The 18,770-nt window shown below is 38.3% G+C and overlaps 1 protein-coding gene across 1 annotated transcript in view; it reads left to right on the top strand.

Moving 5' to 3' along the window:
* Positions 1-13,356: 13,356 nt before the first annotated feature.
* The window catches only part of LOC139979429 (xanthine dehydrogenase/oxidase-like), a 44,070-nt gene continuing 38,656 nt past the window's right edge, over positions 13,357-18,770 (top strand). The window contains exons 1-2 of the mRNA XM_071990209.1: positions 13,357-13,480; positions 16,026-16,182. Coding sequence (XP_071846310.1) covers positions 13,374-13,480; positions 16,026-16,182 — 264 coding nt within the window. The 5' untranslated portion in view covers positions 13,357-13,373. The remainder of the gene's footprint in view (positions 13,481-16,025; positions 16,183-18,770) is intronic.

The raw sequence follows: 18,770 nt of genomic DNA, 5'->3' as shown, positions 1-18,770 counted from the left end.
AGGAACAAAAGTTCTGTGTCATCTCTTTAATACGAGATATACGATATACGCCATTTCATATACCATGAATGGTATACCGAGGGGCCAGCTACGTATCGTATCCTATGTCCTTGACTTATATCAGCATATACTGATTAATTCATATTGCATAAATCCTGAAGATGTCAGAGCTTTTGTACAGTATGTATGCACAGGTATCATACCACAAGCACAGTCATTTATATCCGTTCTGAAGGTTAACCATTGTCGCCCCCCCCCCCAAAAAAAAGGCCTGAAATGACCAAATTCATTATTTATTCTGGCATATTTTCAGTCATTATAATTAACTGTTTATGCCTTTATGTGAAAGAGCGTAAATCAAAGTAAAGATTGGGCGAAAAGAAGATGGATCGAACTTGATTTTCCCATAAGTCAATGCTTGTGACCTGTTTTTTTTTAGTAGCCAACAGTAAGTAAACAGTGGTCAGTGACAACCACTGACCTCTACCATCTAGAGGTCAGTGGTTACAACACGGAGCAGCCACGGCTGTTGACAAAGATTTTGCTCCAGATTTGAAGGAAGAAAAGACTGTAGTTCAAGGTCACATATTCATCCCCTTGGAATTTTCCGCTTTTATGATGTGTGTGTTTGGTCACTATTCGTGAAGTTGACCATACACGTCAATTTATGCACTGAAAAACCTATACAGAAGGTTGTAGGGTTTGATCCAGCCTTATGAGTTGAGATGTTGCATACAAGTTAACGCCGTAGTATGGTATATGGATGTTTATACAGTCGTAGCGATCAGTGGGTACAGTAACAGAAGGACGCCTAACTCGTATATGGAACTTACATGAAACGTTAATTTTGTCAGTTTTGTGTTATAAACATCCACACTTCAATAACAACAATTGAATGATAAACTACTGCAGTGCATTCTCATCTGAAACGTAGTCGAAGGTTCATTCAAATACTTCTGGTAAGTCTTTTTGAAAGAAAAAAAAATGACTAATACGATACGTCATAATCGATAACGCACACGTTATATTCTAAGGCAGTGTAGTTGATTCGCTTCCGTGTCGAAAATATGACTGTATATATCTATGTATGTGTGTATGTATTAGTGCGTGCGTGTGTGGTTGGCCACAGTGGACCCCATTCTGGAATTTTAATATATGTTAGCTTTAAATCGAATATATGCCAGCATAAAATCGATTTTATAAGGGCATTAAATCGATTTTATGTAGACATATAAAACTGCCTCCTGATTGGCTCAGAATTAATGTCAGCATTAAATCGAATATAATGTCGGCATAAATTCCCGAATTTAGTCCACTGTGGCCAACCATACGCGTGCGTGTACGTATGCATGTATGTATGTGTACGTATGTGTACGTGTGTGTACGTATGTGTGTATGTGTTATCGGCCTTGTGCTTATATCTTGATTTGCAGGGGCAGCAGAAGAGGCTCAATCCTGGGGCGGGTAAGGGGAGGGGCAACAGATTTCGATTGGCAGTGGGACCTGTGACTTTGGTTTGAGGGAAAAACCAAAAGTTACACTAAAACTGATTTTCAAGAAAAGGGCACTTTACATTTTCTACCATTTCCAACGACAGGGCACCTTTTATTTGCAATTTTATTTAAGTTTTCAACAAATTGGCACTTTTTAACTTCAAAAATAGGAAGAAGGTATTTTTCTGCCAAAGAGGGGTATTTCGTATTCAAAAAAAGGGAAGTTAGGTTTACCATGGAAATGGGAGACACGTATATAACCCCCCTCCCTCCGGCTCCGCCCCTTATTTACCTGTTATTACCATGGTATATAAGGGCTTGCAGCATCCGGAAGGGGGGGGAGGGGCTTCACTCGCTAGACCCACAATACGTTTCTGATGTATATATAATATGTTCCAGATGAATTTCAATCTGAGAGTTATTTCTCTCTCTGAAATGTATTTTTTAGAATGATAATAGCTAGAAGAGTAGTAATTAGTATCTACAAATTCGCAGCAGCTACTAGTGATTTCCTTGATCACTCTAAAGAAAGTTCGGTTTAATTTCTCTTTCTGACATGTATTTGTCTTTGCAAACAGATCGCACACCCGGGGAACTTTAACCCAGGCCCCCCTCAACGCACCCCCCCCCCCCCTCGCCACCCTCCCTCTCTTCCCGGTCACTTGTAGTGCCCTCTTCTAGAAAAAATCTCTCTGCCAGTCATTACAGTCCACATAGCTAGGTTGGGCTAACAAATTGTCCTCCTCTTCACCCCTTGAAGTATGTTTTTTGAAACTGCCTTTACAATGCTCTCAGCAAATGTGATATAAGTGAATAAGTCTCTACTATATATAATGTTGTGATATACCCTTACATCAAGTTTCTGACTAATGCGGTTTATTTTCGTTGTCACATTTATTGCTAAGTTTAGTTGTTGATGAGTATCCTAGCTGATGTGCAATATGTGAAATCATGTCTTTCGATCGCATCTTTTTTTCTTACGTAGCACTGAAAATAGATTTGGACAGTGAAATCTTCCGTCAGCTCAATTATTAGTCCTTTTTGTCTCCAAATATGCCATCAAGTATCAATTAATAGTCACCGGTGTTTAAACCTCAAAATTTTACTGTTACCTTATCTCAAGTTGTCTACTATCCTTGTATAAGGATGATTTCTTGCCAAAATTCCTCAATGTCTGCAGTGGGAATAATTTGACGGATCAAAGATTTTTAAACAAAAATACTAATCATTTTAGTCGATTGTTGAGCTATAATTTAAAAGTTATAATTTTGAATACACCTTTATTTTCGCGTTCGCAAAATGCAACAAATAAGTAAAATTGATCAATAGTTGATTTGTTGGATTGCTTCCTCTCTCTCCTCTCTCCACTCTCGGCTCTCCACTCTCCTCTCTTCTCTCTACATCTCTCTTCCTCTCGCTCTCTTTTCTGTTGCATTTTTTCTCTGTCTTTCGTATTATCGATTCAAAGAAAATGTGAAATTGTAAACATTATGGGGAAATGAGTTGGTGCTTTGTTTGTTTCGCCGATTCCTCTTCTTCACAGTGCTGTTGGTTTAATAGTATTTTACCGGTAACCCGTCGCGGGGCTGAAAAATGATGAAAGAGTGTATATGTATAGCTCATTATTCTCTATATATGACACGGTTTTATCCCATCAATCACGTTAATTCCTAGATGGTTCTCTAAATGAACATTACGTACATATAAACTGATAGCTGCAGGAGTCTTGACTGAAATTTTATCAATCATGACAAATGATTAGGCCTATTCTTTGAATCTTAAAAATTTCAACCACGTAGCGCCATTTAAAACCGAGCAACATTCCGAACATCATTGATCGTATCAGCGAGACATGTTTTCTTCAATACTGTATTTAAACATAGCGCCCTCTATTTAAAGTTTGTCTGAATGTCGCGGCAGTGTTTTCATTGGCTGCGCGCGCAACAGTGCCGATCGTATCTACGGAAGCGTGGTAGGGACATTGTTTAGACTACAGACTATACTTGTCTATTATTATGATAAATTGGGTGTTGTCGTACAATGGCTAAGGCTGTGGATTTGTTATCTCAGGATTGCAGGATCGAATCCTGGTCAGGTTATTACGTTGTTTCCTTGGGTAAAGCACTTTACCTTCATTACCACTCTTCCTCCAGGTGTATAAATGGGGACCTGCGAGGTACCTTGTAAATAAAGTTGGGTGCGCCGGTTTGTGGCTGCACCCTGTGGGAAGTTCCCCAGGCTGCCTGTTGAAACGTAGTAGTAGTGTACTTAAGTTCCACGGGAGCGGCAGTTTGCATTGTGCCTATTTGGGTGTGTGGGTGTGACAACTTACCAATGACCAGGAAAGGTTAATTGGTGTTAAGTCCTCTGAGAAGGTCTCGCCTTGATGAAAACTTTACACTTTCAACTTTGTTAAAGTTCTGAAACTACCTTTGTCTAACATATCGTATAATTTTAGTTCGTGGAAACGAGTGATAAAAGTCGAAACAGGTCTTGGGATGAGTATTAAAGGGTCAAGGTGTGGGCTCATCCCCATCTGTAAAGAGCAAGAGGAACATACTGTTATACATTCAACTTGAGGTTATTTGTTGTGTAAAATTCAACCTTTGACAGCTAAACGTGTGTGTGTTTCGTATTATGAGTTTCATTGTGGAGCACTGTGTGAGATAATAGACCGAAGTGGGGTTATATTAGCGTAGTTGTAAATGGCCGGATATATGATTTGATGTATGATCAAAATGATATTATCCCTATTTAAGTTTGTACTTCTTCTTATCTAGACGAGCAAGTTCATAGTGTAATATTTTAATGGAAAAAACAAGAGATGAACAAATATTTTTTTGAAAACTTCAAGATCAGATCAGCTCTTTATCTTCACGACGTACTGTCATGCGTACACCAACTTCACCAAAGTCATGCGGCCTGTGTCTGTTTCATGATTCAGTACGTACTACTATTCCAACATATGCGTATGGAGCGCGAAAATAGTTTGTCTATATAGGTGCGACTTGTGTACATTACTAAATTATATGATATATCAGATTTGAGTTCAACAAAAAGTACTCTAGTTTTGTCTTTCAGAAACGTCTCACGAACCCCCTGGAACGGACTCACGCACCCCTGGGGGTTCATGCATCCCAGTTAGGGATTCCCTGCCATATAGGCTTCCGTGTATGTTTTGGAGATTACCACATGTAGCTGACAAGTGTGTTCGGGTTCAAAGACGTTTGGAGTATATAGGGAAATATTAAGGTATATACATAAACGGGGGGATAGAGATGGGGGCGGGGGGAATTAATGTACAGATTATTGTTCTTGTGACAGATAATATGTAAAATATAAACGATCAAATGTTTCACCTGCTCATTAACGAGCATCTTCATTAGCAAAGTGAAGCGTCTTTTCGTGTGACAAAAACATAAGCTTATGAATTGACAGAAATCCTTTTTTTTTCAATTTTTAGAAATCTCGGAAACAGATGGGTGGGGCAGGGACTCCAGGGAGAGGAGTTGAAGGAGAAGGGGTCGAGGGAAAGGGGAAAGAAAGGGGTGGAGAAGGCAACTACAAAAAAAAGGGGGGAGAGGAAGGGAACGGCTTCGCTACTTCATTTACTACTTATTTTTCAGGGGGCAGCGACGACACTTCAAAGTGAAAATGTGTTTTATATTGGCAAACATCATCCTGGTCGGATTCGGGAGTATATACTAGGCTACGTGAATGACTTCTGCAGATACCATATAACTCCGCGAGGCATGTGTGTTCAGTCAACAGTATAATATTTTGACGTCGTGGCAATTTACTCAGTATAGCAAGGTCAGTTTATCGTACGAGATGTCCAACTGTATTTAAACTAGTCTAGAGTCTACTGTTATCCAGGTCTTTCTATTGACTTACCACTACTTCTCAAAAAGACAATGATGTATTGACACGACACAACGTAATCGTTTGAACAGAGCTAATAAGAAATAGTGTATCTTGATTTATCTCTAATCAACAAAGTCGACCGGGGTCAGCAAACACTGGTTCCTTCATGTGAATTTGGTTGACCAGTTGCAGTGCTTATATACGCCAACCTTGTAATACGGTATATTAAAGGTATTAATAAATTTAATACCCATTGGTTGTGTCTTCTCTTCGGGTATAGGATATATCGTGTGGGAAAGTTTGGGGGGGGGGGGGGGGTTTCAGATGGTGGAAGTATAGTAACCTTGGAAATAGCGGGAAGTTGTCAGATTGCACATTTGGTCCACATATACGAATATTTATAAGTATCACGACCCCTTAAATTCTCTGCAGCCAGAAGTGTTCATTATAGAAAGAAAAAACAACAACGAAAAGACAAAAGGCGTAAGAAGACCCTCTGACACTACATTGGAGGTGAATTCCACCCAGTGTTGAAATACTAGAAAGCTATATAGCCTACCCGGTACTCGTTTAGTACTCGAGTATTCATGCAAGTACTCCTACATGCGCTCGATTTAAAGTACGTGGGTCAGTTTTGAGCAGTGGCGGAGATTTCTTGTCAGAAGTGGGGGGATTGCAGGCCATTGATGTAATAAAAAGTCATAACTGCTGGCTCACTATCTAAGTGGAGCGCCACCATAAGTTGGGCGAAGTAGCACAAGAATTTTTTGGCAAATATTGCCTCCCAGATTGCAGTAAATAGCATTGCCCAGGCCTTGAAAAGCTGCATTTAACCAGGGGCGTATGCAGGATTTTCTAACCCGGGGGCGCGTATTACTATCTAAGCGGAGCGCCACCATTGGTTGGCGCGCAGCGTACAAGCAAATTTCTGGTTTTGGTACCCCCAGATCACCGGAAATGGCACTTCTCGGGCTTGAAACTGACCAACCATATCACTTTTGCCTGAGAACCAAGTTTTTTCCAAATACTTTTTCTCTCATCTATAACCTTTTTGAAGATTGTCACCAGTCACACATCATGTTCGACTTCATCACATATCCTGTGGATCATTGCTTTTGTAGGTGATTCTTCATCGCGGCCCACAATATCCGTCAGCCCCACTGTTCAGAATTTGAAAATTCACAATTCTCGTGAATAAATTCACTTCAAAACATACCCATAATGTTGCACAACATATCATCTATGGACAACCGGTATAGAAAAACCTCCTTCAAACCCTAACAGACGGGTCAAAATTGCACGAGTATGATGAAGTATGATGAAGAATGTTGGTTAGGGACTTTTCGAAAATTCAGACGGCTACTAAAAAATTTCGTTGAAGGAAATAAAAATATACCAGATAGTTCCGAAACCGAACACTACACACATCGACAGTTTTGAGCATGGGCGCAGATCAGTCTTGGATAATGGTGGGGACGCGTGTCTGTTCTATGACACTATCTAAGCGGAGCGCGACCATGGGTTCGCGCGTAGCGTACGATTTTTTTGGGCAAATATACCTCCCAGATCGCCGGAAATAACACTTCCCAGACCTAATGATGCTCCTAAACCTCCTTAAGTTTTAGATCTCGTGGCTTAGAAATTTAGTTTGGAGAAATACATGGGCGTCTGCAGAAAGAAAATCAGGGGACAAATAATCCAAGTAGACTTTTGTATATACGATGGGTCTGGTGTCCTCTCCCAGAAAACAAATATACACTGCCGCAAATGCGATTTCCGTCCTATATTTAACAACTGGATAAAATACAATAAAATGAGAACTGCTGCATGTCATTTGCACAATGCTGGATCAAACTGCGCCAAAGTTCAATACAGGGGAACTTGAAATGCAGCTATTGGTCAAGACAAATTGGTGGGGACACGGTATATCATGTCCCCACTACTGAAAAAGTTGGTGGGGACGCGTCCCGCTGTCCTCACCAGGATCTGCGCCCATGGTTTGGAGGCTGTTTATCGTGGAAAGACAAATTCGAATAATTTTGTCACTGTTCCTCTTTCTCTTCCCGTTTTCTTGCCGTAGTTTCTACTCCATCCTTTTCTCCTTTTCTCTCTTTCTTCTTTTTCTTTTCCTTCCTTCACCTCGTTGAAGTTGGCAAGTGTATACAGTTCCAAAGCTATTCAACAGCAAAACGTTATTTTGTGTATGTCTGTTGTGGGGTGAAGTTAGCGCTATGAGCTACAAGTTCCAATGCGCAAGGTGGGGGAAAGGGGCTAGAAATAATGTGTGGGTCAATTCTAACTCGGTTTTCTGACGTTAATTGTTGATGTAGCCTACCAGGTAAAAGGTTGAAATGACTTTAACAATTTCAAATTTAATAATTTGATTTATTATGCCATTTGGAGCACATAACATAGGCTATAACAGAACATTACTGGCAAAAACTAGGGGGGGTTGATTGTGTGGGCCAACCCCCCTCTTCAAAAAGTGGGGGGGTTAAAACCCCCCCAACCCCCCCCCCCCCCTGTTTCTCCGCCACTGGTTTTGAGTACTCATACTAGTCATACATTACAAAGATGTTAACATGTTCATATTTGTACTCGATTAAGTGTAAAAACTTACAGGGATGCGCTTAAGACGAGTACTTTGCGAGTATTTATAAAGTAAATAACAATGCAGAACTTATTTCGCTAAAACAGAAAGCGACACTCGTACTGTGGTACCCAAAATCTTAGGTACTCAGCAGTACCGTTAGTACTCTGCTAAAAAGTAATCGACAACAACACTGATTCCTTTCCTTCTCAGCCTCCCCCCCCCCATCAAATCAAGTAACAGACCAATACTATACAATAACAACGAATTATGAGACTGTATAAACATATAGGGAGGTTATATAGGGTAGGCCTATATGATGGATGTTAAGCTTTCGTATGAGCTTAACTTGTATGTAAATAAAAGTTAAGGTTATACTGTTACTGATCCGAGGGATATCCTTGAGTATGTTCATTAACGATCGGGAACGGATTTTAAGGGAGACACAAACCCAACCGGTCATTATTGGTCTGTGTGGTAGCGATAACTGTCATGAATAATTTCCCTAAACAGCTCAAACAAGGATTATTCCATTTGGAAGATTTCACAAATTTAATGTTTATTCCCACACAAGGACGAAGACTTGATCAAGTCTAAATATGACATCATATGCTTTTTTTTTGGGGGGGGGAGGGTCAATATTTAATACTCATTATATTTTCTTTAATGGAGATGGGAGTTTTGCAACTGATTAATCTAAAATATTGAACCTCATTACATGACATAGTTTCAATGTCAACACTGTCAACATTCTAACTTGAAAATATGAAAAGCCGAAAAACAAAGAGAAAGTCAAAGGTTTCCGATTCTATTGGCACTATGACATCACAGAGTTACAATATGACAGCTTCCAGTCACGCCTATTAATTAAACTAAAATATCTCCTAAATGGAACAAGAGTTTGGTCAGCTGTTTGGGAAAGTTGATCTTAACAAAAATCGCTTTCATATGGCTCGTGGGTCTGTGTCCCCTCCTTTAACGATCCTCCAATATGTGGCGTGTTGCTTATCTTGATAGTCAGTTTCAACTGGACAAAACCAGACTTGATACGAGACGTCAACCTTATTACGCAACTCTACGGAAGCGTAGAAAGGACATGTAAATTGATGAGATGCAAGACCTCGTTAATATAACATGACAAGAAGTTGAAAATTGGCGTTTTGACGACATATTCTAAATCGTCAGAATGTCGAGAATCTGAAAATTAACGTTTTGTCGAGATGCATCAAGTCGTCATCATGAATTGTTGCATCTCATCAAAACGTCAATTTTTTTTTTCAAATATCTTCATGAATTACTTCCACCTCCGTTTAAGTTTTTTTTTTAATTTAAATAATCAACTCCATAGTCATAACACTAGACACTCAACTGCCATTCATCTGATTACCCACGATTAGTTTTAAATACTAAATCTGTAAGATTTACTGGTGCCACATTTTGGAATACTCTCGAACCCAAACTTAAAAAATTACCAACCTTATCAATATTCATAAAGCAACTGAAGCTATATTTGTTAAACAATGACTTGTAATATATACGTTAAGTTATCACATTTAATAATACTACTTGTGTTTCCCGTTTTGGAAGTGGGGAGGGGGAGGGGAGGGGGTTTAGTTAGCGTATTGTATTTAATTTTTAATGGTGAATCTGCACTTTATGAGTGTACAAGCGTAGCTTTTTCAGAATTTCCATGCTTTTTTTCTTTCTTTGACAGTGGTATTAGTCTATTCATTATTGTAAATGTAATTGTTAACAAGAAACAAAATGTGAAATAAACGAAACGAAACGAATTGTCATGTCTTTTCTACGCATCCGTATTCAGGTTAACCGCCTTCGTGCAATTCGGTTTGTACAAGTTCGAAAGTTGGTCGGGATCCAATGTGCCAGTTTGTTTAAGCTATTCCGTGGACTGCTTGGGAACAAATGAGTTTTTGATGGTATATATTTAGTTACTTCTGTATCTCATATGGTAATTGACAGCTTGATACAGACTTTTGCAACTCGGGTAAGTCCATGAAAATTGACATTCTTTTCTATTCATGACACATAAGCACCGAAAACAATAGCCTAGATTATATCTGCTATAAATAGTATCGAATCGTTCCTTTGTTGGTCTCATTAAAACAGCTTACACGAGTTTGCAACATATGGGGCGCGACCCAAACAGTGGGTCGCGGGAAAATTTGGTTGCTGGGTCGTCTGAATTTTCCAGACGTCGGTAAAAAAAATAGAGGGTGACTCCCCACCCCCCCCACCCCAACTCATCGTCCGTTGCACTCACAGAAATGTGTTTAAGCTATATAACTAGACAATGTATTGTATTTAGGCTGGACATCTGAGAACTGTTGAGAAAAACCAATAATGTAGAAGACTGCATCTCGTTTATATGTAAATTAACGATTCACAGTGCACATGATGGAGTTATAGGAGTCGAGCGGATATATAAATGGAGTGACGTCATTTGTGTAAGGGATGAAGAATAGTTTTGGCCGAAGGTGGTGGGTTATAGCCGATTGGTTTGTCTCAGAAAGAGGTGTTTTCGTTTCCTCATACCGGAGCAATCCATGATTTTGTCCAAACTTGGATATACTATACTTTCCTATAGAAGCTGCCAGTTGTTTTCCGCCCCATCTTGACCCCATGACGTTACCCCGCTGGACATAGGTGTCAGCCTTGTCAAAGTGGTTGATATATAACAGAACTCGGTGCATGGTCGGGTTACTTTATTTGACGTATGTTGTATATGAAAAGACAAAATATACAAGTAAACTTTACCCCAGAAGACTTTCTTGTGGCTGCAATTGACTGCTTAGCTGATATTTGCCCGGAAATTTTTCTGAATCTTTAGGAGAAAACCACATCCTCATAGCAGTTTGTTTCTCGAAGAGATGAATTTCTCAACTTTTTGATATTTGTAAATGTATCTGGCAACAGCAGAATGGATGATGTCATCAAGGCGCTTCAGTTAAAAATGTCTCTGTATTTTTAAATAATTTTTACAGAAAACTCGGACGGACAAAGCAAACATTCCAAATGTATCAGCTTTTAAGGAAAAATCAACAAAAAGATCATGAAAGGCTTAATATATAGCTTTTAGAAGCAGCGTTGCCAGTTTTGGTTTTTTAAACGCCAAAAATGACACATTTCGGAATTGTCATTGCATGGCCGGTCGTTGTAGACCCACCTTACTTATTACTATGGATAAACTGGTATGCCCCATAACCCCCCCCCCCCCCAAAAAAAAGAAGTTCATTCATGCAGTAATAGAACGAAAACGTTAAAAAGTATTATTCACCTGAATCTACTAACATGTTGTGGATATTACGTTTGAATTGTGCTGACCATAAATTGCTCATGAAAATTGCACCCATACGAATAGAAACTACCTGCAACTTATTTTACAATCGACGTACCACACCACAGAGAAACGTTTAAGAGCAGATATCGACTCTAACAATACTAGGTCATTCTCACATGTCGTATTCCGTACACATACTGTAGGAAATTTCAAATTGAAAATCTGCCAAGTGGTCCTTTTACAGAGATTGACGTTGATAACAAGTCAATATTTGTCTAGATCAAGTCTCCCACGGGTGGAATTATTCCCAAACTAACGGGAAAATTAAGATGAAAGTTAGTTTGCTATCGAAACGCATACAGGCCATGAATCCTTAAAAGTTATAAAACATCTTTCATGATAATTGCACATTATCTGTGGCCAAATATTTCATTATAACTGAAAACTCTAAACTAGGCCCATTTTTGGGCCCTCACATGACGACCAAACTATTCAGTTTTCTGAACAATTTTGGTTCACCACCATTCAAACGTTATATCCACAACATTTCAGCAGACGTTTAGAAAAACGCTGTATAGGAGGAGTAGCAATTTTTACTTTTTCAGAAAATGACCTCTCGTGACCTCAAAAGACCGTGAAAATGTATATAATATGATCGCAAAGAACTCACACAAGAACCACCGACGAAATTTAAGCCAAATCGATTGCAAAATGACGAAATGGCAGTCATGCAAACGCGGTGGCAAAAAGTGACAGAATTTCGGAATAATCGCTATAGCTCAGCTGATGAACTAAGAAATACTGGCACCCTGTTTTACCCAGATGACATCACAGATTATGGTTACTGTGATCCAGCTTCCTGGAGTAGTCGAAGGTATACCCCGAGTCAAAGTACAGAAATATCAATCAACCATACCATGGAGTTAGAAGAGAAGTCACAACATTGAGTTCTCTTCTAACTCCATTGACTCCATGATATTAGTGATCGAGATGGAGTTTTCAACTAGCAGTGTGGAATATTTTTCTCTTTAATATGAGTTTCACACATGTCTGTCACCAGAAACTGATCCTCTTCACGACGAGACAACCGAAATGTGCTAAATAAAAAAGGTTGCACCACAAAGTACGACACGCATGAAGAGATAAGTTGCTCTCTACTAATAGGAGTTGTATATACAGCAATTTGGTTAGTATTATCCTTACTGCCATCAATATACCTATTAGTAAATTTGGGCATCCCAAGCATCGCAAATGGATTAGCAACGTTTCGGGGATGATTCGCTCTTCGGAATCAATCGCAAGAACTGATGCTTTCCTCACCAGCCCTTGGATGGGAACCCACGTCCCGTGAAAAAAAAAAACCTGCCGTCGGGCCCGGTGTTTGGTCCAAGTTATACCTCTTTCTATCATAGATCAACCTATAGGCTATTTATAGATGGTACTTTATAAGAAACGCCCAACAAAGAACCTGAGCACGCCGAATCGATATAACACCATCAAGTGAATCAACACTACCTCAATCGATAACATATAAAGATCTCTTTCACCCAAATTATTTTCTTTGGCATTCTCCCTATCGAGATTGCATAGATAATAAGAGAATGCATGATACACAGAAACTTAGGATAACTGATCCTGTACACATCAGTGCCTCGAATGCTGCTATAGGCTGAAGATGTATTTTGAAAGCTAGTACTAGGAAAATCTCTCTGGTTTGGTCTACGGAGTCAAAACATTCGAAGTAAATGAAAATATACCCTAGCAAAGTTACATCGTGCATTCGATCATTTTTGGTAAGTTTCAGTAAATGGGGGAAATAATTCATGAAAGTGACTCCGAATACGATGTGACGTATATTTCCTTATATCACTGTATAAAATTGATCCGTTTTCGTCGAGGATGTGTAAATTAAAATTGCTCTCGGAAAAGGGTTACTAAAAGTCTCAAACAGCGCAACTACAGTTGTAGAGTGTGTGGAGAGAGGGTGGACAAGCAAACTGAATGAGGGACACACACTCACAAAGGTAGTATGTTATAGGCCTACCTGGTTATTGTAGAGGGTTTACATGTATTAAAAAGTACATAATAGAATGGAATGTGGGCTGCGGTAAGTATACATAACACGTACATGTATAAAGCACACAGTAACAATCCTATAGACAGTAGAGACTCGATATATCAGTACAACGACGTATATCACACACCACGTGAAGATGGAGCATTATCAGCCTATCGGTAGATTTTAATTAATGGCGTATTTCTAAGTTTTTTTTGGAATCTGAAGTCTAAGGCCACATCAAGACCACTTTGGTCCTGGAACATTTGAGATTAACGATATACTTATTCTGACGAAGGTGTACAAATGAAACTCCCATCGGTAAGAGCCTTGGGTTTGTTGGTTAAATTTTGGAAATGATGCGCATTGATATCACGCATGATTAAGATACAAGGTCACCGGTTATTTGCCGTCGGGCCATTTTAGCCGTATTTCTAGGCTCACATTTTGAAATTGATAAATGACTGAATATATTTAACCGTAGCTACTATACAATTAACAAGGTAAAATTTTGAAACAATAAAGAAATTAATATCTTAGCCCTGTCAAATTGTTATTGTAATTTCCGTGTCGGTTTCGTTGTATCATTTGCTTAAATAGCCTACGTATATAATAAGTTATAACCGTTAGTGTTAGCCTAGCTGGCTAGATAGATGTTTACATTAATAGCCTAACACTTTATGAAGGTTGACCGATAGCTGTGTGCACGTTATTACGCTCAAACTCGGTACTTTAGCCTAGGTCTACATATAGTCGCATCTACTATTGGCCACACAGGTAAATGAGGGTGTTTTTGGCATTAATTGCTGGGGTTTCAGGCACAAAAGCTATATAACTGCCAGGTGACCCTCGCAGCACCAAATTATGTATGTCTAACTATTACAAGTCTATATTATTAATGCATACTTTCTGCATACACTGCTAAGGTAATTTCTGTTGCTTAACCATCAATATGAAACCTTCATGTTTACTAAAGTTTGCAGTCCTTGAGGCTTGACTTATTCTGCAGGCCCCATATCTCCAGAAAACGGTGAAATAATATACCGTTAAGAGCTTTTAATTTGCAAAAAATATAATGAAAACAACCTGATTATGTTTCCTTTGAAAAAAAATATTGCATAATGCCATCAGAGATTGTAAATGAAAACTAGTGCAATTAAAGTAAGTTGAACTAAATATACATGTAATTCAGAGCAACTGAAAATTGCACAGTAACTGGTTGAGAGTTATTTGGACAAATATTAAGTGCCTGTTTGTGTTCCCTAATAGGTATTTATTATATCAATTTACAATTTCACGATGGGTCAAGTTGTGTAAATAGTGTGTGACTCAATATAAGGTCAAATATTGAAATTTCATCCTTATCGAATGAAGCTAGGTTACGGCAATTTTTTGGTCATAGGAAAACGTTGATAGGTTTATATACAGATTTGGTGTTTCGATCAGCTGCGGATATTCACACAGCTGTGACATAAAGATAGATTTGTTAGGTACATGTCAACACATGTTATCATTGCAACAAGATAATTTATTGTCAGTATTCTGAATGCAGTTGATGTGACATTGGGGTATAAATGCCATCAATAAATTAATGACAATGATTTTTTACATTAATACAACAATTTTCTAAGGCTATATACTTGCTTGCCCTGATGATAGTACACTAAATCCTTTATTGTTCGTTGTTAATATTTTGCATTTGGAAAGCTTGTTTGCGAATATGAGCTTGATCTACACATTTCTGTAGATAACACACATGTCCAACATCTGAGGAGGGCATTAAGCATGTGGTTTCAAAACTGGAAGACTGCATTTCCAATGTGCAATCATGGACATGTCCAAGAACTTTCTTAAACTCAATGCAAAAAAAACTGAATCAAGGTTATGGTGATTGGGTTAAGAGCCCAACTGGGTGAGTTCAATCTGCCCTCAATAACTGTTGCTGGTGTGGACGTACCCCTCCTAACAAACACTGCAGTTAGAAACCTTGGGGTTATGTTCCACCTTAGGTATGACAGTGAGTGTACAGGTCGCAAATATCATCAGAGTATCATCTCACTAACATTAGTCAAGCAGGCAAAATTGTCACTACTGAGAATTTTCAGCTTTCGGAAATCCATAATTTCGTACGCACAGGCCTGCAGTGATTGCCACAGTGAATTAATTATTATGATTCTAGGCTTGACATTAATTTGTCAACACTGTGAAAATGCTTACAGAATTATATATTGGTATTTCAGGCATTTGATTTTAGCAGAGTGCATTCTTGAATTCACTTTAGAAAAAAGTTTTGTTTTCCTCTTGCAAACTTTTTGTTGATCAAATACCTATATACCCCAAACTGAGTTGACCACATAAGTGGATGTAGTAACATGGATGAGTAAAACATGTTTGAACAGGGCTTTTAGTTAAATTTTCTTTGGTAAGGATATTTTTCTTATCTAATTTGGTTTAAATTTTGTTGTTGTTTTATAGTTGTGTAACTTAATTGTTGATCTAAACTGGTTGTAAACATTGTACTGTTCTTACATATGTAAAATCGAGTAATAACAGACACAACTTTGCGAACATTTCGTTGATGTCAGTCCTGCCTAAAAAGTTACTCCTTTTATGCTTTGTTATAACCGAAACAAAAGGAAAGAGTATTTACTGATAGCTGACAATCATTATCTATACTTTTGTCTGAATTGTCAAAGTTATTGTATGATATTCTTTTCTTCACAGATCTCAAGACCCTGCCACATCAAGATCTGCTTTGGTTACCAGAGAAAAGCAGCTGTCTCAAAGACTTACATTAACAAAATCGTCTGGTGTCAATTTTAAAATGGCTGCTCTCCTTGAAGGTGGAAGCAACTTAATTTTCTTCTGCAATGGAAGAAAGGTATGTTAGTCTGATAATTTCTTACATATTAAAGAGTGCTTTATCACAAACTAACAAAGACATTAGGTCTATATTTGATAGGTCCTGTATAGCCTGTTTAGAGAAAATTCATCATTTTAACTCCATTTAATCATCTTTTTAGAGTATTTTTTGGATAAAGTTCTGTTAATAGGTGCTGCAGGTTGGACTGTTCATCTAGCCACTCAGAAAGATAGGCAAATAGTGGCCCTTTGGTGGCATCATAGTGGCCCTTTGGTGGCATCATAGTGGCCCTTTGGTGGCATTATTTTCCTAGTTGTTGATTCTGATTAGACCATAACACCATTTAATCTCATCTACTTGATTGATCTCATAAATTATAGAAAAGATGAACTGATATCTAAATATTTTTTTACTTGTAACCTTTGTCTATGTATTTATGTTAATGGTACTTACTTCTACTTAAATGTTAATACCAGTGTCACCCGAGGATGCCCCCTGGGACCCCTGCTCTGCCCTCATTAATGTCAATGATAATAACAACGCAGTGCCCCCCTACTCATCTCTTTGCAGATGATACTAATGTTTTCCTGTTTGATAATCATTGCAAACATTTAATCGCTAAGAGTACTCAGACTCTACAATAATTACTGTAGAGTCTAGAGCAGATCTGGCCCAGATTTGAAATTCCAGATCTGGGCCAGATCTGGATTTTAATATCTGGCCCAGATCTGGGATTTTGGTAAGGGAAGACAACTTAAGAAATTTGTTTGATTGTAATAAACTTACCCTCCACTTAAGGAAAAGCAAATTACACCATTTTTCATACCAAAGATTATTCACTCTTGTCATGATAAATTTACTTTTAATGGTGTTACAAACTGCAAATCATACAGAACGAAGTATTTTGGATTAATAATTGATGATAATTGACTTTCTTAAGCAAACCAATAACGATCTCTGTAAATCCCTTGTTAAGTGTATTTGTATATTTTTATAACCTAAGGGGAATTCTTTCTGAAGCCATTGCCACCCAAATCTAATTTAAAATTATTTTCAAGGTACAGTATGCCATTGAAATTTACTGTTTTGTGTTTACTATTTAAGACTGCTTCAATTCCTTCAAAATAGATTAATTAAGGAACTAACAAGAAAACCTAAACACTATCCTACTGACCAGCTAAAAATAATATACCAATTTATGCTATTTCTGATGTTGTAAGCCAATCTTATGCTTGTTATTACACCATCAAGGGCGGCGGAAGCACTTTTAATCTGGGGGGGGCACTGACATCAAAGGGCACTTTGCAGAAATTCGATTTGACTGATGCAGCCTTATATTTAGTACCCTTTATAACTCTTATTGTATTATCTTATTTGCGTATACACATCACTCCATCAACGCCCCCCCCCCCCTCCTTCAAGGAAAATATGCATACTCACTGCAATATCCAATGTGCAAATTGGGAAACAAGGAACAAGTTTTCTTTTGAGACAAAACGAGGTGAAATCATGCTATTTGCTAATGTAGGAATCTTCGGAATTAGAGTTTATTTCTTGTTAATATTTTAACAAATTTTTTCCATTCGAAATAGCTTTGAGTTTGACCCACAGAAATTCATTAAAAGTCAGGGGCGTAACCAGGATTTGCAAAGTTGTAATGCACGACTATCTGAGCGGAGCGCCACCATCGGTTGGCGCGGAGCGTACAAGAAAAACTTTGGTTTTACAAACCCCTCAGATGGCCGGAAACGGCCCTTCCCGAGTATTCATTCTGGTTCCCTGGCCTCTTGCTAACTTGAGACACCTCAATTTTTATGTAGAAAAAGGGCACATTTTTAACCTGAGGAAAAGTGGGGGGCACGTGCCCCCTGTGCCCCCCCGGTTCCGCCGCCCTTGTACACCATCACTACTTAATTAACATTTATCTAAAGTAATGCATCATAATAGCCAGCATAGAAAATTGCTCCTGAATTAACAACTATTGCTACAACCTATGGCAGTCCCACTCTCAGGCTGTTAACTCTGCTAAGCCTCGTAAGTCTTTTCAAAGTAATCTCAAGGATGAACTTATCAACTTAATTACCTGTAAGCCTGTTGACTTGGAATTTTACTCTTTGACTACCTCACTTTACATTCTGTTTTTAACTCTCAGTTATTATCTATTATCCGTCTTGCCGGTTTCTTATCTCTTACCTCTTTCTTATCTCCTTCCTTATTGTGTCTTGTTTCTACATGGTCACTAGCTTAGAAAACAATCTTTTCTGTTTTTCTAGTGCCCTTCATTATGTTTTAGTTCTAACCGTGTTGCTACTGTATATTGTATAAAACTTGTACAAAGATATGAGAAATAAACTTGATTTTGAAAAGAAAGACAAACTCCGTCATTATAAATAAATCCAGTCGCTGGCAGTTTCATAAGGTTCGCTTTAATCTGTTGCTAGTATGAACTGGAAACTTATCAGATAGAAACAGCCTATTGCATTAAAAATGATTAATTGTAAATAAAACAGAAGTAACCTCATTTTAAGCCATGTTGCAGCTCTGTAGGTTTTCTGGATCTTTCAGATTTATAAAGTACCTTTTAAAGGTGTAATTTAGCATTTAAA

The sequence above is a fragment of the Apostichopus japonicus genome, chromosome 2, assembly GCF_037975245.1.
Source record: "Apostichopus japonicus isolate 1M-3 chromosome 2, ASM3797524v1, whole genome shotgun sequence".
Lineage (NCBI taxonomy): Eukaryota > Metazoa > Echinodermata > Holothuroidea > Aspidochirotida > Stichopodidae > Apostichopus > Apostichopus japonicus.
The sequence above is the reverse complement of the archived record's forward strand: the minus strand, read 5'-3'. Positions and strand labels throughout refer to the sequence as shown.